The 22,841-nt window shown below is 37.7% G+C and overlaps 1 protein-coding gene and 1 long non-coding RNA gene across 5 annotated transcripts; one reads left to right on the top strand and one right to left on the bottom strand.

Moving 5' to 3' along the window:
• The first annotated feature begins 501 nt into the window (after positions 1-501).
• Positions 502-22,736, top strand: Rpe (ribulose-phosphate 3-epimerase). Of its 4 annotated transcripts, none has more exons than XM_071663198.1 (6): positions 502-524; positions 6,341-6,438; positions 6,630-6,785; positions 13,744-13,851; positions 14,953-15,174; positions 20,267-22,736. In XM_071663198.1, the coding sequence occupies exons 2-6, from the start codon at positions 6,349-6,351 to the stop codon at positions 20,366-20,368; spliced, it is 678 nt and encodes a 225-aa protein (XP_071519299.1). In that variant the 5' UTR covers positions 502-524; positions 6,341-6,348; the 3' UTR covers positions 20,369-22,736. The 4 variants fall into 4 exon arrangements, with proteins under 4 accessions (XP_071519299.1, XP_071519297.1, XP_071519296.1 ...); XM_071663196.1 differs by lacking the exon at positions 502-524 and adding an exon at positions 760-907; XM_071663195.1 differs by lacking the exon at positions 502-524 and adding an exon at positions 984-1,202.
• Positions 5,498-22,036, bottom strand: LOC139749392 (uncharacterized). Its single transcript, XR_011712958.1, has 2 exons — positions 21,898-22,036; positions 5,498-6,777 (listed from the first exon to the last, which is right to left on the bottom strand). It is a non-coding gene; the product is annotated as an uncharacterized lncRNA (long non-coding RNA).
• Positions 22,737-22,841: the final 105 nt, after the last annotated feature.

Raw genomic sequence — 22,841 nt, 5'->3', positions numbered from 1 at the left:
TCACACAAATATTTCCTTTTACATGCATGGAATCCTTATGTATAGTTTCTAGTTTACTTAGATGCAAGTTGATTAATACTTTTATGCCCAATAATTAATCCACCACACCTTTTTTTTTAACCACATAATTATCTCAAATTTCCCTATGTACATTTTTGTGGAATAATTTTTTTCTTAATTTCATTTGCGCGTCTGTTAAACACCTACTTCAAATAACAATTATAATTCTACCATCTTTAGTTTTTTGTCCCTGTACAATATCAAAATCTTCCTTCTCTATTTACACTGTTATCTATGTATTGCCCTTGCATTTTTTCACACACTAAGTTGCGTCTTGATTCATTAACTTGCCTTTCCTAATCATCCTATCATCTCACTACATGATCTTATCCACAATCTATATTCTCCTCCAGAATTTTGTCTAATCAGCTGGTGTTTTTTCTCAACCTCTGTATCTCATATCTTGGATTGTCCCTTGGCGTCTCAGCTCTAATTACCATCCACCATTTTGTTCTACCTTCACAGTGATTACTGCTGGTCAAATTGCATTTGATATACATTTTCTATTATATGATCTAACCCAATCCCATGCTCTATACGTGCCAGAAATCCCAAGATGAGCTTTTATCCTTACATAATTAACAATGTAACCAAACTCGAAGATAAACTGATGGACTGTAATTAACACGAAATTGGAGTTATCATGATATATTTTATTAAATTAGGCATAATTAAGTTTGAATATCTGTAATTGGCAGAATCATAGGGCCGGTGTTGCCCGGGCCAGAGAGAACCCCAGCCCAGCTGACCTTTGTTTAGTAAACACAGCTGATCACCAGCCAGCTGGGGGATTTAACCACATCCCACAGAGAGATTTAAATTGAAGGCCCCCTTTGTTTTCCCATTGGTAAATTTCCTATTCTAGAAGTATATACTCAGTTTTTGAAATAGGATATATACATATATGAGTTTGAGAAATGTAATTAACGTAATGGAGAATAGAAAATAGGTGGTAGATGCTTGCGTTACCGACCTGCTTCACGTGGTGTTAGCCCACAAGGCTAACTTCCAACTAGAAAGTTTTATGTGGTGGTGGTGGTGGTCGAGGCAGTGACCTGTTGAAAGACCCAGTAACTCCTACGGTATTCTAGGAGTCCTAGAGGAGGCCAGGATGGTGTCCTGTTACCTAGGCTGCTGTTCCAGTTAGTTTTTTTATATATATGAATAGAGAGAGAGAGAGAGAGAGAGAGAGAGAGAGAGAGAGAGAGAGAGAGAGAGATCCAGCCTTTGATGTGTTTTAGCTCAGTTTATTGTACATCTGGGCTTAGTTTCATTCAAGAATGATCTGGGGAAGTAGTAAGCTCTGAAATACTTTCTTTGAGTTTTCTCTGAAATTTTCTCTAAATAATGATGTTGACATTAATTGTTACTTTATACATGTAAAAATATAATTATGCAAGTTTTGAATGGGGATTCTTGGATTCACCCAAAATATGTGATTATTATTTGTGTATTGTGGGGAGAGAGTTTTACAGTCGCGTTGCCCCATCTCTTAGCCTTCTATATTTACGTATCCTTTCTTTACTCCATTTATGTATGTACACATACACTCACACATACACACACACGCTCAGTCTATGGTATTATTACCATTTCGCATATTTAGTGAAGGTTAGGTTAGGTTTATTAGGATAGGTTAAGTCTGCTTTGGTTGAAATTGTTTATGTGGTTTTTTCCTGATATCTTTTGAATGATTCTAACCTTCATTTCTACTGCAAATTACTACTATTTATGATTTCTCATCCCTTCCAAAACCCTGGTTCTTACAAGGGGACCCCAATTATTTTTGGATAAAGGGTCGGGGTATCTCAAAAGGTAGTAATTTGCAGTAAAAATGAAGGCCATGCTCATATAAAACACATCAAAAACCATCGGAAAAACATAATTTCAACTTCTAAAGATGTGGGTGTGTGAAACGGCAGTTTTACTATCTAAGCTAACTTTCCATTTATAAACCAACTCCAAATGGAGCATGAACACTTGTGATGGGTGTGGGTCCTAACCTGGGCTGGCCCAAGCTGTTTCATAGTCAGTAATGTTAACCACTGTACAATGTCGTCCCATTGTTCTTTGTCAGTATTTAGATACTCCAGTTTGAATATCACTTGAAATGCAACTAACATACTTGATCTGGTTTATATTAATAAAGCTAATATGGCAGTATAAGAATGGCAGCATCATTGGGGAAAATGAACATGAGATTCTTTGGCATTAGTTACATATTGCCATACGAGACTGATATGCATCTATTGTTGCTATAGTTGCTTACCTCAAAACTAGTCTCTGTTTCATGCATGAAAAGAATTACTGTAATTATTGTATTTTTTCTTGAACTGATTTATGGTGGATGAGTTTACAACCTTGCTCAGTAGCTTCTTCCACAGGTACACTACAATCTGAGAAAGAAACACCATCTCATGATTTTACTGCTTTGTTTCCTCATACTTTTATATTCATGTCCTCTTTAGTAATTCCTGTTTTTCATGGAATATTGTAATCATTCTATCTTTTGTCTTAATTATAATTTTAACTTTCTCTTAGGTCATCCATCATTTCTCCATCTTCAAGTGTTGTTAATCCAAGTCTGTTGTTTTTCTCTTAAAAAACATTTCTTAGTTCAGATTATTTTTGTTGCTCTTCTTTAAACTTTTTCTGTGGTATCAGAGTCCTTTCTCCAACTTGGGAACCAGAATCAAACAAAACACACTCCATCTGGGGCTTCGCACAAGTTTTATATAATGTTATGAGGGTCTTCAGGCACATGTAGTCAAAGGAGGCTCTCATCACACCTACCATTTGGTTTCCTTGCTTCACTTTATTCAAGATTATTTGACACAATTATGCCTAGGTCTTTTTCTTGGCGTACCATTTTTAGGTCCTTCCCAAGAAAATTTTGAGATATTTTCATTTTTGTACCCAGAGTGCATAATTTTGCATTTTCATATATTAAATTTCATTTACCATTTATTAGACAAAGCCATAAGCTGAGTGAGGTGATACTGGAGTATGGCAGTTCCATTGGTTCTGCTTAAGATTTTTGTAGCATCATCAGCAAATATATTGCAGACTGACTGGAGAGACACTGGTCGAGTATTTATAAAAGCTGTAAACTGGACTGGCCTAGTAACTGCTTCACTTTCTATTTTTATCCAGTTTGACTTAACCCCACATGCCAATACTCATTGTCTAGATCATTTAAAAAAAACCTAAGTTCACTTGTGTACATCATCTATTATACCAAGTTTATCAGGTTTATAGAACAGTCATTTGTATGCTACACTGTCTGTGGACTTTTTAAAGTCTTGTTAAAGGTAAATGGTAAATGATGTCATATGGTTCATTTTTCTCATTCATTTTTGTCCATTTCTCAGGTACATCCAAATGGTTTGTAAGGTGTGATCTACCAGGGATAAACCCATGTTGATTTTGCATTATTAGTTCATCTTCAACCATGTGATATGCTAGCAATCTCTTGATTGTTATCAACACCTGGGATATTAATTATATTGTCTTTTAAATACTGGTTAGTTTTTTATCTCTTTTCTGTATATAGCTGTAAATATTGCATTTCTCTAGTCTTCGTGTAGTTTCCCTTCTGTGAGAGACTAAATGAACAATATCATGAGTGGCTATGTTAGTTCATTAGCTGTCTCATCCATTCTTTAATAGTTTTTTCACATTGTCTTCTCAAATGGGTAAGGTCATTGCTTCTCACACCATTCTGCTGCCTCATGTCCAGGTTGAAGGGATCTGGTGCTTCTTCCTTGTGAAGGTAAGCTGCCACTTGGTTAAGCATCAGCATGTTAACATCAACTTCTTTACTAAAACAGAAAATAAACATTTAATTCCTTAGATGTGATCTTATCTGACTGTGTGTGAGTACCATCAGCTTTTAGCAGTGAAAATGCAAAGGAAACAGCCTCCATTTCTGGAAAGGAGTATACAGAAAATAAGTGACACTAATGAATTTTAACTGGGAGATGGTGAAGGAAAACAAGAAAGTTGAGTTACAATGGGATTGCTTCACAGATGCCTTGAAACAGATATGCACTAAATATATACCAGAAAAGGAAATGATGAGCAAGAGATGAAGGCCTTAGTGGGCAACAGAACAAGGTCAGAAATCTGTTGAAAGGAAACCTGATTTGTACGAGAAGTACTAAATATAGTTAGGTTGAATTAGAATAAAATAAAAATAACCTCATCTGCTTCCCAATACATTTTCAAAAGCAATATGACATTTATATGCTACTACTTTGTAATCTTTCGTTTGTTCTTGATTACCATGCACGGATGTCTAAGTATGGAATTAGCAAGGTACCTAAAGTATTTTAGGTTCGTGTTTTGGTTCTATGGGGTCTTGATATCCTAAATGAGGTGAGGCACTGATGAGGTGTCGCAGGAGGCAGCCACCTGATTGTGTGTTCTGAGCACCTGGTGCACCTAGAAATCTCCCATGTACCCACATTTCTTTATTCTCAGTGGAGAATTTGGGCTTACTTTTCCTTAAAATGGTAAGAGCCATCTATCTTAAAGCACAGGTAAAGGAATACAGCCCAGAACTGAAATTCCCAAAATGAAATGGCAGCCTAGAAGAGTAAAGAAAGAACATCAATCCCTCACGATAGCCTGAGGCGCACTGTGGCAAGTTGGTAGCACACACTAATGATCTTTGAGATGATTTCACCCTGAGAGCATCATATACCGGTACCTACAATAAACCTTAGCCAAGTATTGCCCTTGAAAATATATGGGGGACGGACAAGGCTTTTTGCGGACACTGTACAAAGGGTATGATAGATTGAGGTGTAAGGCCAAGGAAGTATATAAAAAAAAAGGCAAACTTGACCCTGAGATGCAGATTACTAGCTGTTTTAAGAATCAACCTAAAAAGTTCTCTTATTCACAAAATAAGAGTGAAAGTAAGCATAACAGAGAAAAGGGCAGTAGCTTTCTAACATAGAACACCAAAAACCTGCTGCAAATCCATTTGACTTTCAAATCTGAATAGGTCAGTCCTTAATATATGGGGTTTCAGCATATTGTGATTTTGTTATCTTGCAGTGACCTGATTCCTACCAATGTCTGTTCAGAGATTATGGAAAAATTTTGGTCTTTGTTGGTCTGTGTGAATGAGACATGTAAAATCATACTGCATGCCATTTTGGGTCACAGTCACCCATTTCTCAAATCTCATGCACACTGAATCGTGGGTTCTCCTTAAACACAAAAAAATATTTCTTAAGTACAGGAATTCAGAGAGAACAAATGAAATGCAAAAATTGGGAAGTACACCTGTAAGGGTATAGGTAGATGACCTGTTCTATTATCATAGCAGCATTTCTCTTTTCAGTGAGTATTTTGAGAATTTTACAGAGTGACTGCTAAATGAATGCAACAATGCCACTTTAGATAGTTTGGCAGCAATCATTGGTACCTTTAAAAACTTTATCTAGTAGCTGAAGTGATAAATACATCACATTAAATTTTTCTGTTGGTACAGTGTAAAGAACTAAAAAATTACTTCATATCATCGGAATGGAGATCACAAAACAAAATTATAAAAAAGTTACAAAAGATAAACTGCTAATACAAGCATAAATTTCATAATTTGTATTTCACTGATCGTTCTACATTCCTCATGCATGCATGTAAATTTGCAGTATTTTCATGTTTAGGGTTACTGCTGGTGCATTGGGGATGTGGCTGGGAAATGTACAATGGCAGGTGACACTAATCAATATTGCACAGTCTGCAGTGCTGGAAGGATCTGTGCTACTTGTGCTAATTTCTCTCCTCCTTGGTATGTCCTGCAAGCATGAGATATTCCTCAAGGTTTATTTGATTAAGATAATTCTTACCCACATAGAAATGGTAAGGAAATTCTCTTTCACACATCATTTTTGGTTGATCCTTGAATCATTGAAGCTTTTGCTTGGCAAATCAGTGATGTCAACAACTCACAGGCTCTTTGTCATCCAGAGCCTTACAGTTCCTCAGGATTGTGTAAGATTTACTTTTTATTGTCTACCAGCAAAGAGCCAGTTCATTTGCCTAAATCAGTCTCATCACACACACCATCGCCATGTACAAAATGTTCCCATTGAAATCAATCTTGTTCCTGTAATATCCTCCTCTGAAATACCCTTAACCCCTTTCTGTTCTCTCTCCATATGTCCACCCTTTCTGTGGTCTCACTCTCTTCCTTGTACCTTCTAATATATCATATCGAGCATAGTTTTTAATTTTTTATTAGCGCCAAGGAGTTGTATATTTTCAGGCTCAACAATGGCAGAACGAGAAAAACATCCAGTGTGTAAGATTGGCCCTTCAATCTTGAATGCTGACTTGTCAAATTTACATGCAGCTTGCATCAAGGTACAGTTCTTAAGGATTTGTTCTACAGTTGGTATTTCCCATAGTTAAAAAAAAATTGATTATTTATGTTTTAATATTCCTGTTTAGCAAAAATTAGTTTTATAAAGGTTGTTTATGCCGAACTTTGAATTAGGATAACAATTATACTGTCTGAAGTGAAAGAATTAATCAGTTTTTACCAATGATGACAGATGTTGGATTCTGGTGCTGATTACCTTCACCTGGATGTGATGGACGGCCATTTTGTCCCAAATCTCACCTTTGGGCATCCACTTGTTAAATGCCTTCGATCTAAGATTCCTGAAGCATTTTTTGATATGCATATGATGGTAGCAGAACCTGAGAAGGTAAATAATATAATAGATCCTTGATTTATGTTATTTTTAGCAAATGTTATTTTAGTAAATGAAGTCAGGGGAGTGGGTGAGGAATAGGTGATGTCACCATGTTCTTTGATTTGTTTAAGGATGGGGAGGTGAGGGAGGTAAATGTGGGAGGATTGGAGAGAGGGACAAGTACCCAGTCTGAAGGGGATTAGAGGGCCTCGGAAATGAGTCAGTCATTGTTTGCTGATGATACAGCACTGGTGGCAGATTCAAGTGAGAAACAGCAGAAATTGGTGACTGAGTTTAGAAGTGTGTGTGAAAGGAGGAAGTTGAGAGTAAATGTGAATAAAAGCAAGGTTATTAGGTTTAGTAGGGTTGAGGGATAGGTTAGTTGGGGTACAAGTTTGGATTGGAGAAAATTTGGAGCAAGGAAAGTATTTTAGATACCTGGGAGGGGACATAGCAGCAATTGGAACCATGGAAGCAAAAGTGAGTCACTGGATGGGTGAGGGGACAAAGGTTCTGAGAGCACGTGGTGATTTTGTAGAAAGAGAGATCAGTATCTAGAAGGGTAAAAATGGTGGTTTGAAGATATAGTAGTCCCAACAATATCATATGGATGCGAGGCATGGGTTACAGATAATGCTGTGTGGAAGAGGATGGATGTGTTGAAATGAAATCTTTAGGACAATATGTGATGTGAGGTGGTTTAATTGAATAAGTAATGAAAGGGCACGGTAATAAAATGAGTGGTTGAGTGAGCTGGAGAAGGTGTGCATCAAACATTTTGGACTTAAGGAGAGAATGAGTGAGGACTGGTTGACAAAAACAATATATCTGTCAGATTTAGAGGGAGCAAGGAGAATGGTGAGACCAAATTGGAGATGGAGGGATGGAGTGAAAAAGATTTTAAGTGATCTGGGCACGAACATGCAGGAGGGTGAAAGGTTTGCACAGTATACAGTGAATCGGAATGATGTGGTTTATGGCAGTCAGATGTGCTGTTAGTGGGCTGAACCATGGCATGTGAAGTGTTTATAGAGTAAATAATGGAAAAGCCTTTGGGGTGTGGTTGTGGACAGAGAACTAAGGATTTGATGCATTATACATGACATGATGATGTAAGCATATGCAGCCTTTCTTTGCCTGTTTTAGTTGCTGCCTCACTAATGCAGGAAATGGCAATCAAATATGAAAAGAAAGAAAGAAAAAGAGAGAGAGAATGATACAGCTATGGTGGCTGATTCAAGTGAGAAACTGCAGAAGTTGGTGATTAGGTATGGAAAAGTGTGTGAACGGAGAAATTTGAGAGTAAATGTGAATAACATCAAGGTTATTAGATTCAGTAGGGTTGAGGGACAAGTTTATTGGGATGTAAGTTTGAATTGAGAAAAATTGGAGGAAGTGAAGTGTTTTAAATATCTGGGAGTGGACTTAGCAGTGAGTGGAACCACAGAAACGGAAGTGAGTCACAGGGTGGGGGAGGGGGCACAGGTTCTGGGAGCGATGTAGAATGTGTGGAAGGAGAGAACGTTATCTGAGAGAGCAAATATGGGCATGTTTGAAGGTATAGTAGTTCCAACAATATTATACAGTTGCAAGGCATGGGCTATATATGGGGTAGTACGGAGAAGGGTGGATGTGTTGGAAATGAAATGTTTGAGGACAATGTGGTATGAGGTGGTAAGTAATAAAAGGATAAAAGATATGTGTGGAAATAAAAAGAGTGAGGTTGACAGAGGAGAAGAGGGTGTGTTGAAATGTTTTGGACATATGGAGAGAATGAGTGAGGAAAGATTGACAAAGAGGATATATGTTTCAGAGATGGAGGGAACAAGAAGAAGCTGGAGACCAAATTGGAGGTGGAAGGATGGAGTGAAGAAGATTTTGAGCAATTGAGGCCTGAACAAACAGGAGGGTGAAAGACATGCAACAAATAGAATGACTTGTAATGAAGTGGTATACCAGGGTCAATGTGCTGTCGATAGACTGAACCTGGGCATGTGAAACGTTTAGGGTGAATCATGGAAAGGTCCTGTGGACCCTGGATGTGATAGGGAGCTGTGATTTCGGTGCATTACACATGACAGCTAGAGACTGAGTGTGAACGAATGTGGCCTTTTTTGTCTGTCTTCCTGGTGGTACCTTGCTGAAGCAGGTGATAGTGATGTTGTTTCCTGTAGGGCAGGGTAGCGCAACGAACAGATGAAGCCAAGCGAGTATGAATATGTACATGTGTATATATACGTATGTCTGTATATATGTTGATATGTATATGTATGCATATGTGTGTGTATGGGCATTATGTATATATATGTATATATATGTATATATGTATATATGTATATATATGGGAGTGGATCTGTCAGCGGATGGAACCATGGAAGCGGAAGTGGATCATAGGGTGGGGGAGGGGGCGAAAATTTTGGGAGCCTTGAAAAATGTGTGGAAGTCGAGAACATTATCCCGGAAAGCAAAAATGGGTATGTTTGAAGGAATAGTAGTTCCAACAATGTTGTATGGTTGCGAGGCGTGGGCTATGGATAGAGTTGTGCGCAGGAGGATGGATGTGCTGGAAATGAGATGTTTGAGGACAATGTGTGGTGTGAGGTGGTTTGATCGAGTAAGTAACGTAAGGGTAAGAGAGATGTGTGGAAATAAAAAGAGCGTGGTTGAGAGAGCAGAAGAGGGTGTTTTGAAATGGTTTGGGCACATGGAGAGAATGAGTGAGGAAAGATTGACCAAGAGGATATATGTGTCGGAGGTGAAGGGAACGAGGAGAAGAGGGAGACCAAATTGGAGGTGGAAAGATGGAGTGAAAAGGATTTTGTGTGATCGGGGCCTGAACATGCAGGAGGGTGAAAGGAGGGCAAGGAATAGAGTGAATTGGAGCGATGTGGTATACAGGGGTTGACGTGCTGTCAGTGGATTGAATCAGGGCATGTGGAGCGTCCGGGGTGGGCCGTGGAGGGCTGTGTGGGTATGTATATTTGCGTGTGTGGACGTGTGTATGTACATGTGTATGGGGGGGGTTGGGCCATTTCTTTCGTCTGTTTCCTTGCGCTACCTCGCAAACGCGGGAGACAGCGACAAAGTATAAAAAAAAAAAAAAAAAAATGTGTATATGAGTGGATGGGCCATCCTTTGTCTGTTTCCTGGTGCTACCTTGCTAATGTGGGAAATGGCAGTCAAGTATAATACTGTGAATAGGGAGCTGTGGTTTCGATGCTTTACACATGACAGCTAGAGACTTGAGTGTGAATGAATGTGGCCTTATTTATGTATGTATATTACATATATATATATATATATATATATATATATATATATATATATATATATATATATATATATATATATATATGTGTGTGTGTGTGTGTGTGTGTGTATATGAGTAGATGGGCCATTCTTCATCTGTTTCATGGTGCTACCTCGCTGATGCGGGAAACAGCAATTATGTATAATAAAATGATAATGAGAATATATATATATATTTATATCTATTATACTTAGTTGCTGTCTCCCATGTCAGTGAGGTAGCACAAGGAAACAGATGAAAGAATGGCCCAATCCACCCACATACACATGCATATACATAAACACCCACACACACACTTATACATACCTATACATTTCAACATATACATACATATACAAACACATATATACACATTTACATATCCATACTTGCTGTCTTCATCCATTCCCATCGCTACCGTGCCACACATGAAATGGCACCCCCTCCCCCGTGTGCAGGCGAGGTAGCGTTAGGAAAAGATGACAAAGGCCACATTCATTCACGCTCAGTCTCTCGCTGTCATGTGTAATGCACCGAAACCACAGCTCCCTTTTCACATCCATGCCTTACAAAACTTTCCATGGTTTATCCAAGATGCTCACATGCCGTGGTTCAATCCATTGGCAGCACGTCAACCCCGGTAACCACATCATTCCATTTCACTCTATTCCTTGCACGCCTTTCACCCTTCTGTATGTTCAGGCCCCGATCGCTCAAAATCTTTTTCACTCATCCTTACACCTCCAGTTTGGTCTCCCACTTCTTGTCCCCTCCACGTCTGATAAATATATCTTTATCAGTCTTTCCCCACTCATTCTCTCCATGTGACCAAAGCCATTTCAATACACCCTCTTCTGCTCTCTCAACCACACTCCTTTCATTACCACACATCTCTCCAACCCTTTCATTACTTAATCAAACCACCTCACACCACTAAATCACCACTAAATGGATAATATATTGAACATAGAATTTGCTCTGTGACAGTACCTGTACTATGTATATAGACTTCATTCATGTGTTTATACAAAGCATAGGAGTATCTAGCCCCACCTTGATCTTAAGCTCTTTTATGATTAATTAACTAGTTACTACTATGACTCCCCAGTTATGTAATTCCTTAACTGTGTATTTTGAGTTGAATAAATGCTTGAAATCTATAAACTTCTGTATTTATTGCTATATTTCTCTGGATGGCATTGCTGCAGAAGTTGTGGGAATAAGTGAAAGAGCATAAGGAAGTGAGCTCTACAATGATGTGGGTAACAATGAAAGTGGATGGCAAGAGATGGGTTACTATTAGTGCTTATGCACATGGCTACAAGAAAGAAAGATCATAAGAGACAAGATTTTTTTGGGAGCAGCTGAATGAGTGTGTTAGCAGTTTTGATACAAGAGACTGGGTGTCAGTGATGAGTGATTTGTTTGTGAAGGTGAGTAATGTGGTAGTTGAAGGTAAAATCTGGGAGCATGTGGTATTCAGTAAAGTTAATGGAAATGATGAACAGCTTATGGAGTTTTGTTTCGAAAAAAGGACTAGTGATTTGGAATATTTAGCTTAAAAAGAGGGGCATACTTTGAAAGATGGTCAGTTGGCATTATTGGATTGCATATTAACTGATAGGGACTCTTGAATGGGAATGTTCAGAGAGGAGCAGCTAGTGGGATGTGTGGAGGCAATGGTAAAGATTTGTAAGGGTTTTTGGAAAAGAGAAAACATTGTCCGTGAGAAGAGAGTGGTGAGAGTAAGTGAGCTTGGAAAAAAGATGTGGGTGAAGAAATAACAGGAAAGATTGAGAATAAATGAAGCTAGGGGAGTGAGAAAGGAATGAAAGGTATTTAGGAAAGTAGTACTGACACGTGCGAGAGATGCATATGGAAAGCAAAAGGTGGAGGTGTGAAAGGTGGGCTGATTAGAAAGGGTAGTGAGTGGTGGGAGGAAGAAGTAAAGTTGCTAATGAAAGAGAAAAGAGTTGCATTTGGGCAGTTCTTACAGGGAAGGAGTGTATATGATTGGGAAATTCATAAAAGAAAGTGGGGAAGGTTAAGAGGAAGGTACAAGGCTTCAAAAAGAGGGCAAATGAGAGTTGGAATGAGTGAGTATCAGTAAATTTTAAGGGGAATAAGATGTTTAGGAAGGAGATTGATATTGTAAGAAAAACAAGAGAACAAATGGGAACATTGGTGAAGGGAGCAAAGGGGGAAGTGGTAACAGGTAGTGATGAAGCTGGGAGGAGATGGAGTATTTTGAAGTAATGGTGAATGTGTTTGATGATAGGGTGGTAGAAGTAGGGCAACTGGGTTGGGGTGGTATGCAAGGTGAGAGAGTAATAGAGAGTGGTTTGGTGAAGAGAGAAGAGGTGTGAAAGCCTTGTTACAATAAAATGTTGTAATGCAGCTGAAGTGAATGGTATTGTAGTTGAATTTCAACAGAAAGGGGGTGCCTGTATTCTTGATTGGTTAGTTCTTATTTTCAGTGTATGAATGGATTAGAGTGAAGTGCTTGAGAATTGGCAGAATGCACGTGTAGTGCCACTGTTTAAAGGTAACAGGGATAAAGGTGAGCGTTCAAACTACAGAGGTGTAAGTTTGTTGAATGTACCTGGTAAGTTGTATGGGAGAGCAGTGATTCAGGGGTGAGGGCATGTTCAAAGCATCCAATTCAGGAGCAGAAGTGGTAGAGGATATGTGGATCAGATATTTACGTTAAAGAATGTGTGAGAAATACTTACAAAAACTTAGTGTACTGGGATATGTTGAAACTGTGTTTGTAGTATTGCAGTGCTGGGTGATGTTCAGAGCATAAGTGGGAGAGTGCAACCCTGAGTTCATTTGGGGAGAGTGACTGTTGAACACTTGAATGTCTAGTGGGTTGGAGTTTAAGATTGAGTTGGGAGGTTGGTTGTTTACTGCTTGTCGGGTTATTTCAGTATGTATGTTTTTCACTAGTGTTATATTTGTTGGGGATGGTGGGATTTGTGAGTAGAAGTTTCTTAAGTATGAGGCAGTGATAAGCTTTTTACTTCTGTTTGGAGGTTAGTCATAGAGCAGTTTGGATGGGTGTATACTATACACCTATATGTTTTTATATAGTGAACAACATGGCATAGGCAAAATACTCCAGTCAGGAGCCATCTTGGGTGCAAAAACATAGTTAGAGAAAGTCAGGCTGAAATATATTAGGGCTCTGCAGGTGTTTGTTGACCCTAACTCTTTGAAGTTGGAAAGGTGACAGGTGGTGGGAAAGACAAAGTGAGGAAAATTCTAAAGCTTAACTCTACTTCTTAGGTGCTTAAGGGAAGAAAGATGTATCAAACATTACCAAAGGAGTTATTTTTGTTCACATGCAAATAATTTGTTTGCCACAAAAGGTGAGGTAAGTGGAGATTATTGATCTTATTAATTGCATCAGTTTACTGTGCAAAGTGAAAATTTTAAAATGCTTGTACAGTACTTTAGATACATATATATTTACTTTGGCACAATAAACATGAACTGAGGATTTGTGTTTGAGTGAACTAAGTTGCTTTATTTTCTTGATCCATCCCATGGAAATGGGGATAGAGTAAGAAAAGAGTTTAAGAGGTTTGTATAAATTTAATGATTTCCCAAAGTAAAGTAGGCCTTTTTTTATAAGTGTGTGTATACTTATTATACTTATACAATTTCCACCTATTTCAGTGGGTTGCACCAATGTCTGATGCTGGAGCTGACCAGTACACATTTCACATTGAGGCTACAAATGATGCTCCTGCTTTAGCCCGCAAAATTAGAGAAGAAGGAATGAAGGTATGAGCTGGTGTCATCTTTTGTATAGCATGCTGATTTGTAAAGTATGCTTTATCATTACAGGAAAAGCTTTATTGTCCAGCAGCTGCTATTCTTAGATAATGCTAAACATGAGAACATGCTAGTTATAAGTGCTTCCTTTTGATATTTTACTGGAAAAAATATTTGAAACCATATTAATGTTCTATGGTACTATATTACTTTAGCCTTCAATAGTATTAATTTTAAACAAGAGTACTGTCTAGCAGAAGAAAAAACTGAAAATAAATCATCACCACAGTCATCGAAATAATGTCCAGCTACCCTAACTAAGGTTGCATTTGAGTTTTTTCAGTTAGCAACAGCTTTTTATGAATGTGATTCAGCAAAGAACTTTTCAGTAAGCATCAAGAGCAAGCTGAAACATGCCTCTTAAAATCAAACAGACATTACTGTAGTATGCATGTGTTTTAAGAGATACCAGAAATTACAGATCCAACATCTTTCTAGCAGGTAAGGTCACAGGTTATTTAAATTGACTTGTATCACCTAGGCAGAATGCACCCTGATACTTCACCTTTGCTTGTAATTAAACTCACAGCTCAGTCATAACAATGATTTTTGCCCTCCCAGATAACATTCTCTCCTTCCACACATTTCAGCACTCCCAAAACCTTCACACTCACACCCCACCCTATGACTCGCTTCCACTCCCATGGTTCCATTCACTGCCAAGTCCACTCCCAGATATCTAAAACACTTCACTTCCTCCAATTTTTCTCCTTTCAAACTTACATCCCAACTAACTTGTCCCTCAACCCTGCTAAACCTAATAACCTTGCTTTTATTCACATCTAATCTCAACTTTCTTCTTTCTCACACTATTCCAAACTCAGTCGCCTACTTCTGCAGTTTCTCACTAGAATCATCCACCAGTGCTATACCAACTGACTCACTTCCCAGGCCCTCTCAACCCAACAGACTGCATACTCACCCCTCTCTCCAAAACTTGCATTTATCTCCCTCACCACCCCATCTATAAACAAATTAAATAATCATGGTGACATCACAAATTCTCTCCTACAGATATTTTAAGCATCTAATTGCCTATATTTTCAACAGGTTGGCATAGGAATCAAACCAGGCACATCGGTGGAATCAGTGGTGCCTTATGCTGAATTAGCAGACATGATTCTAGTGATGACAGTGGAACCTGGTTTTGGGGGTCAGAAATTTATGACTGATATGATGTCAAAAGTCAAGTTTCTCCGAGAGAAGTTTCCCGATATGGACATAGAAGTAGATGGAGGCGTGGGGCCCAAGACTATTGATGCTTGTGCTGAGGTAAGCCTTCTATATGTTTTCTCAATGGAGATGAGCAGACTGGTGATTAGTACTCTTAAGTTTATACAGGGGGACCCATGGAAAGTAATTCTGTGTACAGATATTTTGCTTCAACCCTTTTGCTGTGTCAGACAGACATATCCACCCACAAAATTAATTCCTGTTAGTGACAACAACTGGATTTACCCCATTACCTCAAATAAATTTCTCTGTACTACAACAAATAGAAATAAACATTGTGGGCACAGTTATTGGCACAATAGTGGGTACCATTGATGCTGTTAGTCCATAGATTAGGTGCCTGACCACCTTCCTTGGTCATTAGCAGGTTACTGATGCTTAAGGCAGCTCAAATAAATCAACATTTGTTGTCATCTGTGGTCAGCTAACAGAACCTTCATTGTATGATGAATTCAACTTGTGGTGGACAACTAAATTTGTGGATCGATGTTAATAGTACATTGCTACATAACAGTAGGTTGACATCTTTAGCACCAGAAGGGTTTGTCAGAATGTTGCATCTGCAGAATCTGTGTTTGATACCAATTCTACTTGTTATTCTTAAGCTGTGACAGTCAGTCTTTGCTGTGGTTTTAAGAAAACCAGATATTACATGATGACTTTTTTAAGGAATATATCAGTACTCAGGGAGCTTGGTTGCAGTTCATCTTAGTTTTCGTTCCCACATCATTCTCCTTAGAGCAGTTTTCAGATTGATTCTAAGCAAGCCCTCATAAGGTTTTATCAAATGATCTCATTTTCTTTGATGATGTTTCAGAAATACCCGTGTTAACTAAAACAGCTTTTGATGAGAGTTCAAAATAGCAAGTATAAAAAAAAAGGATGAATCTTTCCTTAGTATAAACTTCATTGACTTTCCCTAGAGGTGGCCAAGTCGAATGGGATTGGATGTGTTTATTCATTTTGCTATTTGAGATCTGTTTACTTATGCAGGGAAGCATTCTTAAACTTCATTTTTGATGTACCTACAAATCTTTGTAATTCATTTCCCTTTCTTAAGTAGCATTCAATTAAGCTATATCTTGTTGGGAAAATCATGGTTCTGGTCTTCAAACACTTACCAGTCCCTTGCAGGGAAATCCCTTTTGCATTCTTTGATTGCGAGATGAGAATAATCAGAGCTGCTCTCGTGTTTGCTCTTATATGAATTTCTTTTTCCCTGTGGGGTTGTTCAAAAGATTACTAGAGCCAGATTCTGCAGATCAGTTACCACTGTAAGCAGATCATTGTTTCTCAACTCAAATCCTCCAAGGTAAGTATGAGTAGCGAGTCAGCAAATAGAGTTTCTTTTACTCCCCCAAGGTAAGTATGAGTAGCGAGTCAGCAAATAGAGTTTCTTTTACTCCCAACTGTGGCAGGGACAGTGCTACATGGATTCAGTCACCTCCATTTTCCTGCAAGAAGAAATACTTATCTAAAATTTATTCCTACTTGAGCTGGAGACATCCTTTTAAGATAGCTTTTTCAAGGCTATAAAACAAGATCTGGTAAATTCCTGTCAAAGTAGTTCATGTTGAGGGTTAGGCAGGAACTTTAAAGTCTTTTGGAAATTCGACAGTTGAGTGTGTCTGTTACCCATTTCCCTACTCTAGATTTCATGAGATGCTATCAGAGCATGCTGTTCATATGGTTTCTTAATGGCTCTTATCCCCTCTGAAATCCTATCTGATTTTTATTCTACCATTTACACATTGATGTCAGTGCCAGTCTTTTGTCTATGCTCCAAAACTTATCACACACCTTAGTCACTCATAGATCGTCAAGTAGAGTGCATGTGCATCAACTTAGTGTGATGCCACACAAATGTGCCATCAGTTATAAGATACATACAATATGTAGGGCAAGTGATGAACAAAGTGATGAAGAGGAAAGCTTGTTTACATTATACTTTTAAATTAAAGTTGATTAGGAAGAGGAACATGTTTGTAGTAAGCAGAACTAGCATCAGAACAGAACTGGATTATTTTTAGGCTTTTTTGACAGTGAAAGGATATATTTGTTATTCAGACAAATGAAAATACAAATTTTGTTTAGATTACAGCTCATATTATTCTTGAACTTTCAAATAGTTGTTGATACTGTACTGTAAAGAAAATTGATGGTTAGTTTTCCAAGGTGGTTCAGAGGAGGGCTGTAGAAATAGAGAAACAACTATCATTTTATAAAAGAGTAAAGAGGTCATGTCATGGAAGCATTTTAGGTCTGGATGAGGGTCATAAGTGAGATCTCTCAGGGGCTTAGTAATGGACCAATTGTTATTTTTTGATGTGTAAATGATGGACCAGTTAGGATTTGATTGTTTGATTCTTTTTTCTGATTATTTTTATTATTATATTTAATCGCTGTTTCCCACATCAGCGAGGTAGCGCAAGGAAACATACAAAGAATGGCCCAACCACTGATATACACATGAATATACATGAACTCCCATACGTGCACATATACATACATATACATATAGACATATACATATATACACAAGTATATATTCATACTTGCTGCCTTCATCCATTCCTGTCACCACCCCGCTTCACAGGAAACAGCATCCCCCCTCAGTGAGGTAGCACCTGGAAAAGACAAAAGGCCACATTCTTTCACACTCAGTCTCTAGCTGTCATGTGTAATGCACCGAAACCACAGTTCCCTTTTCACATCCAGGCTCCACAGACCTTTCCATGGTTTACCCCAGATGCTTCACATGCCCTGGTTCAATCCATTGAAAGCATGTCAACCCAGGTATACCACGTCATTTCAATTCACTCTATTCCTTTCATACCTTTCATCCTCCTGTATGTTCAGGCCCCGATTGCTCAAAATCTTTATCACTCCATCCTTCCACCTCCAATTTGGTCTCCTGCCTCTCATTGTTCCCTTCACCTCTAATGAATATATCCTCTTTGTCAATTTTTCCTCACTCATTCTCTCCATGTGATCACCAAACCATTTCAACACACCCTCTTCTGCTCTCTCAACCACACTCTTTTTATTACCACCCATCCTTCTTGCCCTTTCATTACTTACTCAATCAAACCACCTCACACCACATATTGTCCTCAAACATTTCATTTCCAGCACATCAACCCTCCTCCACACAACCTTATCTATAGCCCATGCCTCGAAGTCATAAAACATTGTTGGAACCACTATTCTTTCAAACATACCCATTTTTACTCTCCAAGATAATGTTCTTGTCTTCCACACATTCTTTGCCCCCTCCTGCACCCTATGAGTCACTTCTACTTCCATGGTTCCATCCACTGCTAAGTCCACTCCCAGATGTCTAAAACACTTCACTTCCTTCAATTTTTCTCCATTTAAACTTACCTCCCAGTTAACTTGCCCCACAACCCTGCTGAACCTGATAACCTTGCTCTTATTCACATTTACTCTCACTTTCTCCTTTCACACACTTTACCAAACTCACTCACCAACCTTTGCAGTTTCTCACCCGATTGAGCCACAAGTACTGTATCATCAGCGAATAATAACTGACTCACTTGCCAAGCCCTCTCATCCACAACAGAACCAATCACTTTCCTCTCATCCTACTCATACACATGCCTTACATCCTTGGTAAATCTTTTCACTCCTTCTAACAATTTACCTTTTTTCTGATATTGAAATGGATAAAAAGTAGTTATGGAAATACAGTATTTTGCAGACCTTGGCCATCTAACTTACTGTTTACTTTTCCTTTTTGTCCTCCATTTATTCTTGTTTGCCTTTTCTTGCAGCAGCCAGCTAGTGCCAGGAGTACATTAAGGAAAGACTGCATTCACTCATGTTCATTCTCTAGCTGTCATGTGTAATGCAACAAAGCCACAGCCCCCTATCCACAATTATGCCCCACAGACCTCCCCATGAATACCTCCAGCTGCTTTATACGCCTTGATTCAGTCCAGTAACAGCACTTAGACTCCGTGAGCCACATTGCTCCAATTCACTCTATCAGATTAATGCCTTTCATTTTCATGCATGTTCAAGCCCTGAGTACTCAAAATCTTTTTCAATCCATCATTCCATCTCCACTTTTACCTCCCTCTTCTTGTTCCCTCCACCTCTGACACATATATTCTATTTGTCAACCTCTCCTCACTCATTCTCTCATGTCCAAATTATTTCAAAACACCCTCTTTGGCACTCACAACCATACTCTTCTCTTTACCACACCTCTCTCTTACCCTCTTGTTACTTACTTGATCAACCCTCCTCACACCACATATTGTCCTGAAACATTTAATTTCCAACACATCCACCCACTTCTATACATTCTCATCCATAATCCGTGTCTTGTATCCATGCAGCATTGCTGGGATTGCCATACCTTCAAACACCTATTTCTGTCCTCTCAGATAGCAACCTCTCTTTCTTTATATTCTTCAATGCTTCCAGAACCTTTGCTCTCAACCCCCCCCCCCCCCCTCAAAGATTCACCTACACTTCCATGGCTCCCATTGCAGCCATATCCAATCCCATGTATCTAAAACACTTCACTTCCTTCAAGTTTTCTCTATTCAAACACATGCAATAATATTTCATTCTTGTCTTTTCGTTAGTGGTTTCTCCTACTTTAAACTCTTACTGTAGATGGAGGCATTCAAATATTTCCTACTGAGGGACCAAGACTGATATGGGTATCACTTCCAATATCATTGCTTGTGATGTCTTAGGTAATCTCATCCGAAGCAGAGCATTGTTAGGATATGTTTCTGACAGGAAGATTCTTGAGTGTAATCGTTACCTATTTGATTTTTTTTCTTTTAATTTATGCCCCTTATAACTGCATCTTTACTAGCATTCTTCTTTGTTACACCTTCAGAATAATAAGAATAGTAATCTTTTGACACAAACTGAGTAATTAATCATGTATGCTTAGAAAAATGAGAACATACCATTTAGATAACCTTTTAGGGAAGGTAGGATTTTTTTCTCAGTCTCATGTAAAATTGCTCACAACTTCTGTTCTCTCCTGTCTCTTCTAGTGTTAGTTGTTTTGCATTTATTTTAAAAAAATCTACAACATTTGCATATGTGATAAATCATTAATTGATTTTTTTCTATACTTTTTCAGGCAGGTGCAAATATGATTGTATCTGGCAGTGCTGTTGTAAATGCTGCAGATCCTAAAGCAGTTATTTCAGAACTGCGAGAATCTGTTGTAAAAGCCCTCTGAGAATAAGATTTTGTATTACCTGAAGTTCAGTGATCTTATGTTCACAACTGCACATTAGAGAGTTTTTGGCATTTATCATTCTCTGTTTTGATGACATAACAGTGCATTAAGAATTTGCAGTTACTTATTTATGCATCCCCATGGTCATTGATGAGAAATATATGAACAGAAATGATGTTGCTTCTGGATACAAAAGAGAAATGTGTGAATTATACATTGCATCACCGAGTCTTCTTTAACTTGAGACTTACTTTACCGTAAATTTAAGTGTAGCTATGGAAATGCAAATACAGATTATAAGTTTTAGCCATTCATATCAGAGAATGAGATTTGTCAAGAGCTGAAACCTGTGAACTTAATTTTCTGAGGCAAGGTTCAAATGAAAATGATTATATAATGGTATATTGCTGCTGGAAATAAGGTACTCATCATTTTTTTTGAACAGAAAAGCAAGGTCTATTAACTGAATGCCTTAATACTTCATTTGGTTATTATATATGCCATTTCTTTGTGAATGGGTCAAACTTTTATGTATATGGAAAAGACAGATCATTTTGAGTAAAAAAGACATTTAGTTTGTAAAAACAAACTTTTCAATAAATATTTTTCTGTACATGAAAGATTTCCATGAGATGGGTCATTTATTTTCCATAACTTGAAAAATATGGGTTGGTTAATTTGAGGACACTTGGATACAATTTAAAGTTTGAAGAACAAGAATATTATATTGGTATGTCTTATTTAGATTCGGTATTACCATCTGTTTAGGGTACTGTTAACCATATACTCAGTGATTTATGAAATGTCACAGTGAATTCTCAGGGTACTTAAATGGATAAAATATTGAACATTTTAAGTGAAATGTTGTAGATACTCTTTTTATAGATGGTGTCAGATATGCTATTTATTTTCTGAGTCTACTTTACCTTTATCTTTTACAAAAACTTTTATAGACATTGACTTTTGAATTTTCAATTATATTTTGCATTTACATAAAAATATTTGTATTTGATGCATCCAGGTATGAAAGAATGCAAGAAAGTATCCAAGTTGTGTATATTATTTCCATAGTGAGGTTGCTTCATACAAAGTCTTCACCAGACATATTTATGACTGATTATTCCTCATCTGTTGGTGCTGAAGGCTTTGTACTGGTGCTGGAATATTTGTCTAGAAATATTCAGTATGACACTGGCTGTGAAACTTTTGATAGTGGGAATGTGCATGGAAATAATGAGGGTTGTGTCAGTAAGTGTTTGAATGGTAAAGCAGTAGCGAAATATGAAAAATTAAGAAAAACAAAGGGAAATAACACGGAACTAGGAAAATAGAGGCCTTTAAAAAGAACTGTAGGCTTTTTGACTGTGTAATATCTGATAAATGGATGTGAATTTGATGTCAAAGAATTAAAAAAAATATACCATAATTTCCCTCTTGCTCTGTATATGTTCACGTAATGATAAATGATGTGGAAATAACAGGAATGTATGAGAAACAGTGTTTCCAAAATCCACTCACAAATGTCTTACCTTTATAAGTAAAAGAGGTCAAGGCTGTTAGGAATTCACGAGGACATCTCTTCGTGGTTTTCTCTCGCTCTTACATTGGTGGTGTGCTGGTTTAAGGGGCTGAAGTGGTTTGACTGCAGGTGGTGGATGTATGTTGTAGAATCTGTGGACAAATGTCATTCTTATTTCTTTGAATCAAAAAACCTTGTAATTTTTCTTTGAGATATTTCCAAAAAGGTGCACAGAACACACAAGACTGTTGGTTTGATATTTTCAAAGGTTGGCATAGTAGAGGATTAAGTAGATATGTTTTATGGAACATTTTGGTTGAATTCTTTACAAGGAATAATTTGTGATGAAAGTAAATATTATGATTTGTGAAATGTTAACTTACATATGTTTATGAACTGAAGCATCCTATTTCATTTATTCTTAAATGTAAAGACACTTCTAAACCATTCATACTACTGCTATTCATGCTCTGTTCCTCTCTGTCTCCCTTCTTAATCTTCTCACTTTTTATGGTTTTGGTCATGTTTTTTGTAAACATTTTATCAGAGGCATTACTCTTCTTTATTCATCCTTGTCATTTGAAAAAGAAAAAGAAAAAAAAAAAGGCATACCAGCAACAATGCAATCCATACACAGGCTAACCTTGCATGCATTTATGTAGGTGGATGGCAGAAAATTATTGACAGAAATGTAAGAAGTATTTGATTTAATCTTTTTAAATGAAATTTAAGAGAAATAGTTTTTCTTATCATTTCATCTTTTGGATCAAACATTCCAAATCATTCCATTGCCAGTTTGTCCGAGTTATATTTGTAGTAAAAGAACAATAAATGTTTGGTTTACTGATATTTGTGAATTTTCATTTTTACCACGTTACATGATTATACTGTAGATGGGTGTCATTTTGGAAAATGGTTCATACCACAATGCAAGTAAAACTACATAAAATTTAC

This window comes from Panulirus ornatus, chromosome 7, assembly GCF_036320965.1.
Source record: "Panulirus ornatus isolate Po-2019 chromosome 7, ASM3632096v1, whole genome shotgun sequence".
In the NCBI taxonomy this organism is placed as follows: Eukaryota; Metazoa; Arthropoda; class Malacostraca; order Decapoda; family Palinuridae; genus Panulirus; species Panulirus ornatus.
The sequence above is the reverse complement of the archived record's forward strand: the minus strand, read 5'-3'. Positions and strand labels throughout refer to the sequence as shown.

Excerpts from the sequence above, each read along its gene's own strand:
- Rpe (XM_071663195.1), top strand. The coding sequence starts at position 1,172 with ATGGTGTCCTGTTACCTAGGCTGCTGTTCCA. Across the intron at positions 1,203-6,340 it reads TTACCTAGGCTGCTGTTCCA|GCTCAACAATGGCAGAACGA; the intron begins GTTAGTTTTTTT and ends GTATATTTTCAG. Across the intron at positions 6,439-6,629 it reads TACATGCAGCTTGCATCAAG|ATGTTGGATTCTGGTGCTGA; the intron begins GTACAGTTCTTA and ends CAATGATGACAG.